General features: G+C 37.6%; 1 protein-coding gene across 1 annotated transcript in view; it reads right to left on the bottom strand.

Annotated features, from left to right (window-relative positions):
• Positions 1–285: 285 nt before the first annotated feature.
• The window catches only part of COQ2 (coenzyme Q2, polyprenyltransferase), a 17,768-nt gene continuing 1,359 nt past the window's right edge, over positions 286–16,694 (bottom strand). Inside the window, exons 2-7 of the mRNA XM_007447531.1 lie at positions 13,397–13,563; positions 9,287–9,408; positions 7,666–7,751; positions 5,915–6,048; positions 2,565–2,753; positions 286–497 (exon numbers count right to left, since the gene is read on the bottom strand). Coding sequence (XP_007447593.1) covers positions 333–497; positions 2,565–2,753; positions 5,915–6,048; positions 7,666–7,751; positions 9,287–9,408; positions 13,397–13,563 — 863 coding nt within the window. The 3' untranslated portion in view covers positions 286–332. The remainder of the gene's footprint in view (positions 498–2,564; positions 2,754–5,914; positions 6,049–7,665; positions 7,752–9,286; positions 9,409–13,396; positions 13,564–16,694) is intronic.

Below are 16,694 nucleotides of genomic sequence, written 5' to 3'. Positions count from 1 at the left end.
CAGTCATTTAGATGAGACACACATCAAGTTTTTTCCTAAAGTGCCAAAACTCATATAATTCCTGTAACTGCAGATGAGAATTATAACTTAAATACTCCAGGTGATCGCAAATCCTGAAGAGTTCCTGGTTTCTATGACAGGGAAGAATTTGACTAGTACACAGTTGAACTAAAATCCAGGCAAAAATGCTCTACAACTTCATCTATTGGTTTGTAATTCATTAACATATTGTAAGACTGTTATTCAAATCTAGTTATAGATTTGTATAGTAATAAGACCTGAGAGTATTTTGTAAAAGTTGGTTTTAAAAATCCCCAGATAAACTTAATTTGCTAATTTTCTACTCTATTATCTATATTTTTCTTTGTTTTATCTGTCTCCTTTTCTTTCCACAAATTCCCAAGGACAATTCCTAAAAAAATTATTAGTCCTATTGTTCGGTTGGAGGTGAATTTATCCCAACAATCCTCAGGTCTGTGGATGTCCAGAGTGTAAATCTATAAGAAAAGAATACGTGCCATGTTAGAACTCAGTATGGACTTCTAGGCATCACAAATAAACATCAATATGAAGAAGATGACAGCACTTTGTTATAGAATTTTAAGCAATGGGAAGCCTTTAATGTACCCCAGATTGTTTTCCAACGTGGAAAAAATCTACCATATCTCTCAATGCATGTCATCTAAGCTAAAAACTTGCACTTGACGGGTGCACGGACACTCTGAGAGGCAACACATGCTATTTTAAATTCTATTTTGAAAGTTCTTCCTTAAACTGATTGATCTCAAATCTGCTCTCTACAACTCCTACCCTCCAGTTTAGCTCTATTCTTCGGAGCAATGTTTCTCAACAGAGGAACAAGTTACATTTGGGCAGGACAACTCTCTACCGTGCAGGGCTGTCTACTGCATCAAGAGATATTTAATGTACCTGGCCCTTGCTCACTAAATGCCTGTAGTGGTCCCTCCCCAGTCTATTTATGATACCCCAAAATAGCCCCATACATGTTAAAATCTCCCTCCCATCCCCACATAGAGAAGGGCACCGAAAATCCTAGATCTGCAGGTAGCGACCAAACATACTCTCTTTTCTCCACAGTTGTCCTGCAAATATATTGAGAAAGTCTCACGTCCCTATTTTACGCTTCCCTGGACTTAAGCATCAGAAGCCCTCAACTATCCTTTATTATGTGACCTGCAGACTTAAAATTATCATGATTTCCTTTCTCCAAATACTAGAAGACTATGTCCACCTTAAAGTACTGTGTCAAGGACTAGGCAGAGGACCACAAAGGCAATTCAGAATATAAAGTGGGTTCCAAATATTTCCTGTATTTGTGATTATCCCCATAATTTTTGCCTTCCTCTGATAATATCCAGGCGCTTAAATATTGCTAAACATCCATTATCCTAACCAGACAATCAACTGATGATAACAACTCCCATGGAGCTGAGTAATGACCAAAAGGAGATGCTGAGAAATTCTGAAGAGGAAAATGGTGAAATGTGGGGAATCACTAATTCAAACCTTTTAGCTTTCCTGGTGAGGAAAACAATGAAGGTGATAATAGTATGTGGTTTACTTTATGGACATCAGATTTTAGTTTCCTTCATACCATGTTATGCAAGTCCTGCTTACACATGCACTGATCTGTATAAAATAGATCATCTAAATACAGGCTTACTAACATCTTTTCGATTCTGTTCAAAGAAAATAACAGTAATACTGATGCAAAAATACAGTCCATTTACAAGCAACCTATTTAAGTAAATTCTACTTAGTTCATTCATTTTACAGAAGTCAGTGATGTAGACCTGCCATATAAACAAGTGGGGCTGAGGTGCTGAGTGAACATCCTGGCAGTTTCCTACTGTGTAGGCAGAACTCTGACATCTTCGCATTTTGTGTCTTATCTTGCCTTGGTCCCTGTGCCAGTGTGACTCAAACATATGAATGATTAGTTTGCTAACCATCAATAGATGCCCACATTTAAACAATACAGTTGTGTTGACCAGTTTGCTTTCAGAGTAATTCAACTCAACCCACAACCTTAAGACATTGCTCAAATTTCTCTAGACACACATCAGAAATAATTCTAGGAGAATTAGAAGGAAAAAAAAAATCTAGGTTTAGGTTTACATTATTTCTCTAAAATAATACAGCTAGCTTTCTTATATGACATATTGGGGCAGGGAAGGGGCAGTTCAAGGCAGTACAAGCCAAGTAGTTGTTTAAGGAAGTAACTTGCTTGGTAAACACAGAGGGCATTTTGTTTAAATAATTTTTGGGGGGGGGGCGGGGTTGGGTTTTTTTTTTTTTTTTTGCGGTATGTGGGCCTCTCCCATTGCGGAGCACAGGCTCCGGACGCACAGGCTCAGCGGCCATGGCTCACGGGCCCAGCCGCTCCGCGGCATGTGGGATCTTCCCGGACCGGGGCACGAACCCGTGTCCCCTGCCTCGGCAGGCGGACTCTCAACCACTGCGCCACCAGGGAAGCCCTGTTTAAATAATTTTTATAATTTACACCAAAGAAAAAAGAGGGAAAGATATGGAAAAGATCAAACCTGGTGAGCCAGATGGGCCCCTACAGCAGCCAGGGCAGTGTAGTAGGGCACAGTTTGACCAATGTTCACTCCCACCAGGCTCAGTGCCCCCAGCATCGCCACAGTGAAGCCACTGAGCCACTGCTTGGTATCTTCACGGAACAGCAGTGCTGTGGACTTAAGCCCGATCAGAGCATCATCTCTCTTGTCCTAACATGAGAAAGTAGTAAGAAATTGCCTGGATTTTACTGAGATTTAATTCACATATCATAAAGTTCACCATTTTGAAGTATGTAATTCAGTGGTTTTAGTATATTCACAAGGTTGTGCAACCATCACTACCATCGAATTCCAGGAGAAACTCTTTTAAAGAACATGACAGTAACTCAGAAACAGTTGATCAAAAATGAATGTGCAGGCCAAATCAGAGTTAAATGTTACTGCTAAAATTATCTTCCAGACCTATTTCTACATATCATCGTACTTTTATGACCCTATACTGACTTTCAACTATACTTTTACTAATAAATTAGAAGTCAGACTCTAATTCTTCACATAGCTCTTCTTTACTTCAGAGTTTTCAAATCTCAATAATTTCCTATACATTTTAGTTTCAATCTTGCTAAAATCACACATGTGGAAAAATGCTCACTTGACACCTAACCACATCCATTCAGATTTCACTTCTGGCTCAGTTTATTCCTTGCCTCTCCCATCAAATCCTTCCTGTTTAAGTAGAGCTAGGTCTTGATGATACACTCACATCTGGCTGACTGGTCTCCTCCAGCAACTTTATTTGTAAGCATTTCCATATAATGTTGTAATCACAGTCATGTGACATCAGAGGCTGCATGCAAAGTGGGTACAGAGGGAATGTACCTCAACATAATAAAGGCTATATATGACAAACCCAAAGCAAACATACTCAATGGTGAAAAACTGAAAGCTGTCCTTCTAAGATCAGAAACAAGATGAGGATGCCCACTCTTGCCATTTTCATTCAACATAGTATTGGAATTCTCAGCTAGAGCAATTAGGCAAGAAGAAGAAATAAAAGACACCCAAATTGGAAAGGAAGAAGAAAAACAATCACTATTTGCAGGTGACATGGTTTTATATATAGAAAACCCTAAAGTGGCCACCAAAAACCTATGAGAAATTATAAACACATACAGTAAAGCTGTAGGGTACAAGATCAATATACAAAAATCTGTTGTGTTTCTATATACTAACAGTGAGCTCGAAGAGAGAGAAATTAAGAAAATAATCTCATTTACAATCGCAACAACAACAGCAAAATACCTAGGAATAAATTTAACCATGGAGGTGAAAGACCTGTACTCTGAAAACTATGAGACATTGTTAAAAGAAGTGAAGAAGACACACAGAAATGGAAAGATATTCCATGCTCATGGACTTGAAGAATTAAAATTATTAAAATATCCATACTGCCTAAAGCAATCTACAGATTCAATACAATCCCTATCAAAATACCAACATTTTTCACAGGAATAGAACAAAAAAATCCTAAAATTTGTATGGAACACAAAAGACCCTGAAAAGCCAAAGCAATCTTGAGAAAAAACAACAAAGCTGGAGGTATCATACTTCCTGATTTCAAATTATACTACAAAGCTATAGTTATCAAAACAGCATGGTATTGGCAGAAAAACAGACACACACAGATCATTGGAAACAGAATTGAGAGCCCAGAAATAAGCCCACCCATATATGAACAATTAATTTACAACAAAGGAGCAAAGAACATAAAATGGAAAAAGGACAGTCTCTTCAACAAATGGTGCTGGGAAAACTGGGCAGCCACATGCAAAAAATGAAACTAGACCACTATCTTATACCATACATAAAAATTAACTCAAAATGGATTAAAGGGGCTTCCCTGGTGGCGCAGTGGTTGGGAGTCCGCCTGCCGATGCAGGGGACGTGCGTTCGTGCCCCGATCCGGAAGGATCCCATGTGCCACAGAGCAGTTGGGCCCGTGGGCCATGGCCGCTGGGCCTGCGCGTCCGGAGCCTGTGCTCCGCAATGGGAGAGGCCACAGCAGTGAGAGGCCCGTGTACCACAAAAAAAAAAAAAAAAAAGGATTAAAGACTTGAATGTAAGACTTGAAACCACAAAATTCCCAGAAGAAAACATAGTTAGTACACTCCCTCACATCAGTATTAGCAATATCTTTCTGGATATGTCTCCGTAGGTAAGGGAAACAAAAGCAGAAATAAATAAATGAGCCTACATCATACTAAAAAGCTTCTGCACAGCAAAGGAAACCATCAATAAAATGAAAAGACAATCTACCACATGGGAGAAGATATTGGCAAATCATATATCCAGTAAGGTGTTAATATCCAAAATATATAAAGAACTCAACAACCAAAAAAACAAATAACCCAATTAAAAAATGGGCAGAGGATATGAATAGACAACGCCCTGAAGAAATTTTCTAAGGAAGACATATAGATGGCCAATAGGCACGTGAAAAGATGTTCAACATCACTAATTAATAGGGAAATGCGAACCAAAACCACGATGAGATATCACCTCATGCTTGTTAGAATGGCTATCTAAAAGACAGGAATATAACTAGTGTTGACAAGGATGTGGAGAAAGAGGAGCCCTTGTGCACTGTTGGTGGGAATATAAATACGGAAAAACAGTAAGGAGATTCCTCAAAAAGTTAAGAATAGAACTACCATATGATCCAGCTATTCCACTTCTGGATATTTACCTGAAGAAAACAAAGACACTAATTCAAAAAGATATATATGTACCCCAATGTTCATCGCAGTGTTATTTACAAGCCAAGATATGGAAATAATGTGAGTGCCCATCAACAGATGGATGGATAAACGTGGTATATACATACAGTGGAATACTACTCAGCCATAAGAAGATAAAATCTTGCCAACTGCAACAACATAGATGGATCTTGAGGGTATTATGCTAAGTAAAGTAAGTCAGACAGAAAAAGACAAATACCACTATGATTTCACTCATGTGTGGAATATTAAAAGAAAGAGAGAAATAAACGAACAAACAAAATAAAACTAAACACATAGATACACAGAATAGATTAGTGGTAACCAGAGGGGAAAGGGGAAGGGGGAGGGCAAAATGGGTAAAGGGGGTCAATGGTATGGTGATGGATGGAAACTAAACTTTTGATGCCGAGTATACTGTAGTGTATACAGAAGTCGAAATATAATGGTGTACACATGACACATGATGTTACCTCAATTTTTTTTTAAAAGCCTAAAGAAAAAAACCTTTCCCTTTAATTTAGTTCTTATTTTAAAGTTCTTAAAAAAATGATAACAGTTAAGCCAAAGTTATGAAAAAGAATATTTCTTTACCTGATGAGCATAGATAGTATCGTATATTAGAGTCCACATAATTCCAGAAAAATAGAGAGGAAGGCAAACAGATGGATCACAGGAGCCCTTGACAGCAGACCATCCAAGTAATGCTCCCCAATTAAAAGTCAACCCTATAATTAGTGAAACAGAAAGAGGAGAAAAGTCTAAATGTACTTTAGAATTCCAAAGGGAAGGAGAGAGGCATCAGCATGTATTAAATGCTTCTATGTATTAGGCTCTGTGTATGCTGTTTTCTCCCTTAAATTTTCTCAAGTCTCTCATGTGGTAGTTATTAGCTACATTTTACAAAAAAGGAAAACAGAACCAGAAAGGTTAATTAACAATTAAAATAACATAGCGAACAGAAAGAATAATATCCCCCTGATAAATAGGAGGTTTCATGAGAACAACATTTATCCTACCTAGTATGACGACTGGCACCGATGATAAATAGTATTAGATGCTAGAGTTTGAACTTAGACCTATCTGAGTCAAACTCCTGTGTTTTTTCCATTATTGCTCTATTTTCCCCTTTAAGTTACAGAAACAAGAGTTAGACAGGAACACTTGTTCTTCAAGTCTACCCTCTCTGAGGACTGTAAACAAACTTCACATGGTGACAACTCCTAAATATCTATGTGTAAGCCTAATCACTTCCCTCAGCTTCAGACTAGATACTGAATTGCCTGCTAGACATCTCCACCTGCAAGTCCCTCAGGTACACTGACATGCATGCTCTGTGGGACCACAGAGGAGAGGTACTTATCAACTGAGGAGGAGGGATTCTAAGTGGAAATAGGCAATGTGGAGGAGAAAAAGGATTTCTGAGAAGATGTTTGGGACCCACTGACTTTGAGGTATCTGAGGGACTTGCTCCTTCAAGACGATGATGTGTTTCAGTCATGTTTATTTTCCTAGTACCTGGTGTGATTCCTGGCACAAAGTAAAAGTCAGGGAGGGTTTCAATAAATATTTAAAGTAAAAATACCAGTTTTCTTAATACTCTATTCTAGGAATAGAACAGAAAAGTCTAGGAGTAGATATTTTTGCAATAGGTTTTGACTTACCTACCTATCTTCCTCTATCTGCCAACAAATATTTATTGAATACCTGTGATGTGCCAAGCACCATGTTAGATGCTGCACCATCCATATATAAAGAATGCTTTATCTTCTAGGTGTTTACAATTTATTAATGGGAAGAGAGGGTAGGCTCTCAATATCTTCCTGTTGAATTAGTGCTACTGAAATGAGTAAGTGTCACATTAGAGTGCTATGGGAGCCCAGGAGGGACTGGCTAACTTTCTTCTGGTAAGTCTAAGGAAGGCTTCCCAGAAAGGGAGCTATCACACACTTCAACTCTTGTTCTTCTGCCTCAGAGTGCTTTCTATTCCAATCCCCCAAATCTTCAGGGCATCTAGATCAACTACCTAAAGAGAGTGGTGAAGTCAAGGCGGCTAATTTTCTTTCTTCATGACATACCTAGATTTTTAAGAGCATTTCAGAAAATAATAACGACGATAATCTTAGCAGATGTCCAAGATTTTTTAGCCAATAAAAATGGCTAATTGCCCTCCATTAAAACATGAAAATCTATTCCTGGTTTGGAAAATTTCATGACTGACTTAACATTTTATCTCTGCCACATCTCACACACACACACACACACACACCACACGCACTGATATTATATATAAAAGTATAGCTTGAGGGTACTGAAGGAAATACTTATAGTTATTTCAAGCTTACCCAAGGCTAATTGAGGCCAGTATGTAATTCTCTTCATTAGCGGGTAGGTGATGACAAGAAGTAGGGATGCTGCTCCAAGAGCTATACTGAAATCAAGAAAAAACATGAAAAAGATTAATATCACCATCTCTTAAAAATCGGTAAATAAGGGGCTTCCCTGGTGGTGCAGTGGTTGAGAGTCCGCCTGCCGATGCAGGGGACACGGGTTTGTGCCCTGGTCCAGGAGGATCCCACATGCCGCGGAGCGGCTGGGCCTGTGAGCCATGGCCACTGAGCCACGGCCACTGAGCCTGTGCATCCGGAGCCTGTGCTCCGCAACTGGAGAGGCCACAACAGTGAGAGGCCCTCGTATCGCAAAAAAAAAAAAAAATCGGTAAATAAGACAACAATAGCAACACTAATGAGGAAATGATTTATCTAAATTGTATATTTTGTTATGTAAAATTCTCTTCCTAGACCTTTATTCCTGGACTTTAATTAACATAAAGGGTGATTAGAAAATATCTTAAGTGTTACAAACAATGAAACAAAATAAGAATAGCTAACACATATATTGCTTTCATGTATTAGGACTGCTTTAACTGATCTACATATGTTAACTCATTATAACCTTTACCACAACCTTATGAGGCAGGTAGTTTTATTCTACTTGTTTTTTTGCAGATGAAAAAACTAAAGTCAAAGAGAGAAAGTAATTTGACAATTGTTATACAGCTAGTCAGTAGCAGGGTCAGGAAGCAAAGCTAAGGCATCTGGCCCCAGTATCCAACATAATACTCCCCATGTGCTACTGCCTAAATTTTGCTTTCAAACATTAAGATAGCTAGTAAACTGAGATGTCCTAACAGAGAATTAGAGTCAAGATACCCCTCCCTGTATGCACAAGGGGTTACTTCTCTAGAAGAGGATAAGGTCACAAAGTACCTACGAAGGGATGACAGTCAGATAAGATGTTTTTAGGAAGCTCACAGCTCACTTGACACTACCCCTCCAGGAATAACCTTTCAAAGTGTTTTCACTTGACTGAAGCTATCAGAACAAGATATGCAATTAAGTCTAGTCTCTATAAAACATGCTTATTTGCTGAACTCCTCTTTTTTGTCTTATTGAAGCACTATGTAAGCAGCCATCTGGTACACAAATGTCTAATTTTGTCTCTGTTTAAGAAGTGTAAGAATGAGTTCTTTTTTCTTCTGTCATTGATTAGGAATACGACTCTGGGAAAGACCCAGTTCCTCTTTTTGCAAAGTAAGCATAACCACTTCTGCCTCTAATGCTTCAGAGATACTACCAGGATAAATAAAATTATACAAATGGGTATATACACACACTCCCAAGCATGCACCTAGAAAACCTAGGAAAAGTGTCTTGAGTCCTTTAGGGAACACATAGTGCAAGTACTGGAGGTGGTGCAGAATAAACAAAACGCTGATCTCTTCATTCCTTTGGCTGAAAGCATTCTTGACTTTACATTGTGTGGTGACTTACATTGCTAACTTTACAGATGCTTGATTAGGTAATAAACAACTTTGTAATACAGATATTTCTATTTTATTTTATATGTACTTCTATGCCAAAGGAAAGATTTTTTACATGATTATGAAAAAAAAATATACTGTACCTGTAGTAATTCAGACACAGAAGAACACCCAGTGCCAAGGTCAGCTGTCCCCCAAGAAAAACAAAGGATTGAAAAGTTGAAATGTCTCCAGCAGCTATTGGGCGACTTGCTGTTCTTGTAACCTTAACAACATAAAAACAGATACCTTAGCATCGGGGAATAGTTCCATCATTTACTTAAACATTTACTCAAGAGACTGGCCCATGGTACGTACTAAGGCAGAAATATGAATAAAAGGTGAACACTGGAAGTACTACCATGAATCAAAACTTCTATTTAAAATAGCATTGAAAAGAACTAAAAATTCCCACCATTCTTTCCTCTTTCTTTCCATCTCCCATCCCCATCTCCAAACAAACAAAGCAATTTCGTAATCTAACTATTTACCTATCCAGCTTAGCAAGTATATGTTCAATTTCCATGGAGCAAAGAGGGACAAAAATAATAAGAATTCTCAGGAAAGAGGAAAGTGCACAGCATGTTAGATAAGGCTGATATCATGTAAATGCTTTGAGTATGGGAAGCACTGCAATCAGATATCAGACATGAAGAAAGAAGACAGATTATCTGAGTTTGAAAGTGGGAGTGCTTTTGCCAGTCTATGTAGGAATGGGGCTGTAATCTTATATTAACTGCACCCATATATAAAGGGCAAACTCACTGTAAGAATATAGGTAGAGCAATTATGTGAACAAATAATATATATTGTTATTTTCCTTCCAAGAGATCATGAAATGTGATTATTCTAAATTCAACCACAAATAAAGAGCATAACCAAAATTTTCAGCATTGCTGGAAGTTAAGAACTCAGGATCTGGGATTAGAGAGCCTAGCATTTGAATTCAATTCCATCACTTATTGGCTGTGTGAATTCTGCCAAGTTACTTGACCTCCCTCAGGCTTAGGTTATTTACCTATTTAAGGAAAAACAGAAAGAGAGGGAGACGTAATAATAGCACCTACCTTACAGAGTGAATGCAATGCCTGATGCAATAAATGTTAACTATAATTAATATAACATATTTTTGTATGATTTATAGCAAGGTTTAGCAAACTATGGCCTGTGAGCCAAATCCAGCTTTCTGTCTGTTTTTGGTTGGAACCACGAGCTAACAATGGTTTTTACTTTTTTTGGTGGTTGAAAATAAACAAAGAAAGAGTAATGTATTGTGCCACATGAAAATACAAAATTCAAATTTCAGTGTCCACAAATAAAATTTTATTGAAAGAGACACACCCATTTTTTTACATATTGTATGTGGCTGCTTTCACGCTGTAACAGAGTGCAGTAGTTGCAACAAAGACTGTGTGGCCCACAAAGCCTAAAATATTTACTATCTGGTCCTTTACAGAAGAAATTTGCTGACCCAATTTATAGCATGCTTCACTGTGCAATAAAACAGTTTGTCAAAAACTGTAATGACTCATCTTGCTTAGTGCCAGAACTGGATATCTCATCCTTGATTTGGTCCCTGTAGCTTCAAGTGGGAATAATATTTATGTTCTTATATTTGATTTAGGATATTATGATTATTCCTGCCAGTATTTGAATGCTAATAATCTAAGAGCTATATATGCATCACATCATTGAATCCTTGTAACAACTCTCTTTTAGCCACTCACAAGTTCTTGCCATTTCTAAGTTTTAGGAAACTGAGGCAGAGAGGCTCAGTAACTTTCCAAGGTCACAGATACTAAGGTAGCACAGTCAGTCCAGTCCCGCCAACCACAGTACTAACCACAACACTGCCCCTTCAGTACAATGGTAATTGCCTGGCTAAACTCGAGAGGTGAAAAACAAGCACTCCATCAAAAGAATAAAAATGATGCAATATGATGATCAAAAAACATATTCTATGTGGTTTCTATGAAACTAGAATGCTCACAGCTTACAAAACCAAATCATTAACACCTGTGCATTGATATTATTTCAATGTTTATTGGACCTAATGTTTATCGCATGACTAGCAGATTACATACATCATCAACAAAACACAGTTAACCCAAATAACCTAATAGCAAAATTCACTTACCATTTAATGTATTAGCAATTTACTTAGTCATCTAACATATTAAGCAAAACCCTCAGCCATAAACATACTGTCTTTAAGAAAATGTAAGGTAAGCGTTACAATTTGACCAAGATTTTTAACCCATTCTGTAAAAGAGATGCTCATAACATTTTAAAATTCATGTTAGCAAAACCATAGCTATAAAATACTCATTTAAGTGCTTTGTTGTATGTCAACATAGACTCTGGATTCCTCTAATCAGAGAAAAATGGCACGGGGGATGTGTAAGATATCTAACCAGTTCCCTTTTATCTAGTGAGTATAAAAATCACTTAAGACAAAACTGAAATGGCTCTATTTTGTTAATTAAAAAAGTAGAAAATGTTGGTTGGTTTGATTATGTTATTCTTTAATTAAACTTCTTTTGAGATAATTGTAGATTCACATGCAATTTTTAAAAAAAAAATCTCTGTATTATAAGAAATATAGAGATCCTATGTATCCTTTATCTAGTTTTCCCCAAGGGTAACATCTTGCAAAACTTTACAGTACAATATCACAACCAGGATTTTGACATTAGGCTGCTCTAAATGTGTTCAATAATTATTTTGAAGTGATACTGGCCAGAAGCCTCATTCATATGGTCATGCAGATGAAAAACTGACCAGGATGTGCAAACCCCCAAAACAAGAAAGTACGCATCTCCTGGCATAGATCAAAGCATCCCAATGGTCAGTGAGACATAGAGATGCCTTTACCATGCATCACCTGCCACTCTGCCACTATCCTACCCTCCAGCCACACACAAACTACATAGTTGCAGTTGTCAAGCATAATATATTTTATCTCACAGCGATGCCTCTGTGTCTGCTGTTTCCTCTGCCTAGAATGACCTTCACCCTCCTGTCCAGGCTTTTTTCGCCATCTTAGTCTGTCATAGTTCCAAAGTCACCTTACCCCACCTCACCCCATCAAAACTTCTCTCTAACCCCCTGCATTATGCTAAGGTAAGGTAGGTGGTCTGCAGTAAGTGCCCTTGTGGACACCATCTCTTGATAGCTACTAAACTGAAGTCAGCAATCTTGTCTTTCATCCACACAATCCTAGAACCTGTCACTGTGTCTCAGAGACAGCAGGTATTCAATAAATGTTTTTGAATTTAAAAATTATTAATGTGACACTGTTCTATAAGCTAAAAATCATTATGGGTGTGCTTTGCTTAAGGAAAACTAAGACTTATATGAAAGGCAAACCAGGGAAGATTATTCACTTTATGTGAGCGTCACATGATTATTTACTTCACATAATTCACCCTGGATTTCTTATAAATTGAACGTTTACTTGATTATTTACTCAAACATTTAATGATTTTATACTTGTTATAGTATGGCTGCTGGAATAAAAGGCAAACAAGACAGACCATTCCCTTGAGAAAATAATGGTCTACTGAAGAACAAAGATATAATTACACGCATGCATTAGAACATGCATAGAAAATAATCTAGAGAAATATGATGTATCAAACTTTAAATGAAGTTTTTTCTGGGGGCTTGGGGGAGGTGATAAGGAAGACTTGCATTTTCTATCCTTTCTATTTTTGTACTGTCTGAATTTTTCAGAATAAACGTATTATTTTTCTAAGGAGAAAAAAATAACGTTTTTAAAAGAAATAATTATAGCAAATGCTAATAGGGCTGCCTTGATTCATTTAAATTAAGATCTGATTTACATCTGAATAGTTATGGCTCCAACATATGGCTTCTCAAAGGAAGGGATGACAGTTCTTTTAGACATCCAAAGGTTCAGGATGGAATTTTCACCTTCACTCCCAACATCCTTTCTCTGGCCTTCCAAATTCTAATTCATTTTCTAAAAATGATGTACACACCTTGCCCCCATGGCCGCTCCTCTGTTGAGAAAGGAAGCACACCTCATTTTGCAACACCAGCTATTCAACTGATACTGGCACTTCTTACGCTGGATTTCAGTGAGGACACTAAACGATCCTGTTGCTTTATGTGGCATTCAAAAGTGATGCCACCATCTTACTCTGCAGAATTGAGAGGAGCCTCTCTGTTCCTTTCTGGCACGAATCTACCTTTTTATCGTAGTCCTGGTCCCACATGTCATTAATAGTACAGCCTGCTCCACGCATCAGAACAGCTCCGGTGCCAAAGAGGGATAACATGTACCAATCTGGAAAACAACCTGGTTCAGCTGCCAGACCAATGCTCCAAGTACATGGCAGATACAGTAGCCAGGTTCCTAAGCAAAATAAAAAGACAAAAAAAGTACAGATTAAGTTAGCTGTTTTCATTTGTTTGAAATGCTGTATCCAAAAGAAGTAAGGAACACAAAGTCAAAAACACATGACAAAACTGGGAAAATAAGCTTGCAACTCATATAACAGAGGACTATTCTCCCTAATATATAGGGTTCCCAGAAACTGAAGACAGATCAAAAGCCTGATCGAAAAATGGACAAAAAACATAATAGAAAATACAAATGGCTCTTATACCAATGAAAAGATACTCAACTTTGATAAATACACATGAAAATTACATTGAGATAACATTTTCCACCTAGCAGACTGGCACAACCCAAAGGCTGACAACATACTCTGGGGAGCTGGACAGTCATACATGTCTGATGAGGTTGCAAATGTTCCAGTTCCTATGGAGGGCAAGCTGAAGAGTTTTCCTATACGTCTGTGTGTGTGTGTGTGTGTGTGTGTGTAAGCACATGCATACACATATAAAACAAATACATACATTTGAATGTATGTTCATAAACTATGTCAGGAAGGAAACATTAGAAACTGATACTGAGAGTTGCCTTTGGGGAAGAAAACTGGTTGGTTGGGAAAAAGGGGTGGAAGACGTAGTTTTCACTCTATACCCTTACACGTTTTTAAATTTTGTATCATCTGCATGTATTACCTCCTCAAAAAACTTTAATAAAACTTTCTTTATTGTTGTTAATACAATATAATAAAATGGTTTGGGGGGAAAGGAGGATTAACCTACTATTTTTTAAAATATTTTGCTACTACATGCACAAATGGGATTAGTTCTTGGTACTCAGCCCATAAACTAGATGAAATTAAGCTAAAACCAAATAAATTGTAGGGATAGGAGCCTTCACACATGACCTATAGTAGATATCCTATTTTCAAAAGAAAATCTTTCAACAAATGTTTGGATATTGTACCTATTAGCTAAATTCTGAGCTTTTCTTTCCTATTAGTAATATAAGAGTGTATGTTAGCAATATAAGAGTGCCACCCCACAAATGTGTCCCTTTGGCATGAGGATTAATTTAGGCCGATTATTTTTAAGAAACAGAAGATTCGAGAACATTTTCAAGAATGTTACCAGAGTAGACCTATCATCAGATATCTGCCAAAAATATGGGCTAGGTGTGGTGGGGAAACTTGATAGGGCCTAGAGACCAGAGATGACCGTTTACCAAACATTTACTTTTCTATCTCCAGTGAATTACCTTCCTCCCCTTTTAAGTCCCAAACCACTACCCCCAATATCCTGCTGTGTCTTTAGCTGAAGATATTTAAGGTGAGAGTATTTTGGCCATTTTGGTGAGTTACTCAGTCTTCCTGGGTCTCTCTCACCCACACATGCTATTAAATTTTTGTTTGATTTTTTTCCTATTAATCTGTCTCATGTCAACTTAATTCTTAGACTTAACTTAGAAGGGTAGAGGATAATTTCTTCCTCCTCAAAAAGTGGAATAAATAGGACATGTGGCTAAAGAAAAATCAGATCCTGTACAAAAATGGTCAAATGACAAAGTCATTATGATTATGTTTAAGCTTCATTAAATTTAAGCTTTATTCATTTGCAAATATTTATAAAGCACATATTTTGTACCAGAGCTGTTCCAGGAATTGGGAATACAATGGTCACTAAGTGAGGGCTGATTTCTGCCTTCACACAGCTTATAAAGCAAAAGGAAGAAACACAGTTAAGTAAATAACACTGAAATAGATCAATTCAACAACAGGGAAAGTACAGGATGCTATAAAGGCATAAAACAGTGCCACCCAAGTTAACGGGGGATGGAGTAGGAAAAACTCAGGAAGGCTTTTCCAAAAGGGGCTTAAACACACAGAAAAGGCAAGGCAAGGAGAGGCTAAAAATCAGAAATGACCAGTCTAGACCTGAATTCAGGTTGTCCTGGACAGACTCATATTCAGTGTGTCCCATCTAAAACAATTGTAACAATGCCATTTTCTAAATGTTTGTGAAATGTCAAGCAGTGTTCTAAATGCTTTATATATACAAACTCATTTAATCCTCAAAGACACCCTTGTAAAGTAGGCACTATTATTATTCCTATTTTACAGATGAGGAAACAGATGCACGAAGAGGTTAAAACACAATGGGTTTAACCACTTCCTTTTCCCTGGACCTATCAGTATAGCTCAGAGGGACAGAGGAGTAGCTAGCTGATCCTGCCCTGATAGAAAAAAAGATCACTACTTCCCAGGCATTTTCCTGGTACAAGTAGAAATGAAGGTTCCATTTAAAAAAGAATTCTAAAGAGAAAGATGTGTAACCACCTATACCATTTTGTGTCAGTGTCAAAATTTCCTTGGCTGTAAGTCTGCATTTTAGGTATCGTATTCACTGATAGGAATCTGCAGGGCACCCCTATAGATGAGGAGGGTTCCTGCAGTGAAGAAGGTTCAATGTCTGCTCCTAGTAAGTGACACTAGACACTAAAGTATATTAAACTTGAAGCCTCAGTGCTCCTCATCTACAAAAGAGGGGAAAGAACATCATCTACCTCTTAGAGTTGTTATAAGACAATATTAATAATGGTGATAATGAAAACAATAACAAATTCATAGTGCTTACTCTGTGCCAGGTGCTGTCCTACAATAGTTTTGATTCTCACAATAAACCTATGAGATAGGCACAACTTCATAGAGACAGTAATTTGCCCAAGGCCACACAGGCAAAAAAATGGCAGAGCTGGAATTCAAACCCAAGCAGTTTGGCTCCAGACTATCACTCTGGATACCTAAAGCTCTAAATACCCATGAGTTCTTATTGTTCTTTTGCCCTCCTGATTCTCACCAACATTTTTTGGTCTCCCCTATGACACTTTGATTCTGTTCTCTCCCATGAAGAAAGATGCAGAGGTGGGAGGATACAATAGGTTTCAGAAAGATATATTTATTATAGAAAAAGTAAAAACTCTATGGGAGATTATAAAGTGAGTAAGCATTCTGAGGTGATGGGCAGACCAAAGAGCTTGTGTAAACTGAGTCTAAGATTCATTCACTAATTACACATTGTCTTCAAGAAAACATAAATGCAGTTTCAGCCATAAACGTGGTAAAACCAGTTATACCACCAATTTAGCGGAAAGAG

The sequence above is a fragment of the Lipotes vexillifer genome, unplaced genomic scaffold (assembly GCF_000442215.2).
Source record: "Lipotes vexillifer unplaced genomic scaffold, Lipotes_vexillifer_v1.1 scaffold272, whole genome shotgun sequence".
NCBI classification, from domain to species: domain Eukaryota; kingdom Metazoa; phylum Chordata; class Mammalia; order Artiodactyla; family Lipotidae; genus Lipotes; species Lipotes vexillifer.
Note: the sequence above shows the minus strand (reverse complement) of the source record. Positions and strands in the feature narration are given on the sequence as shown.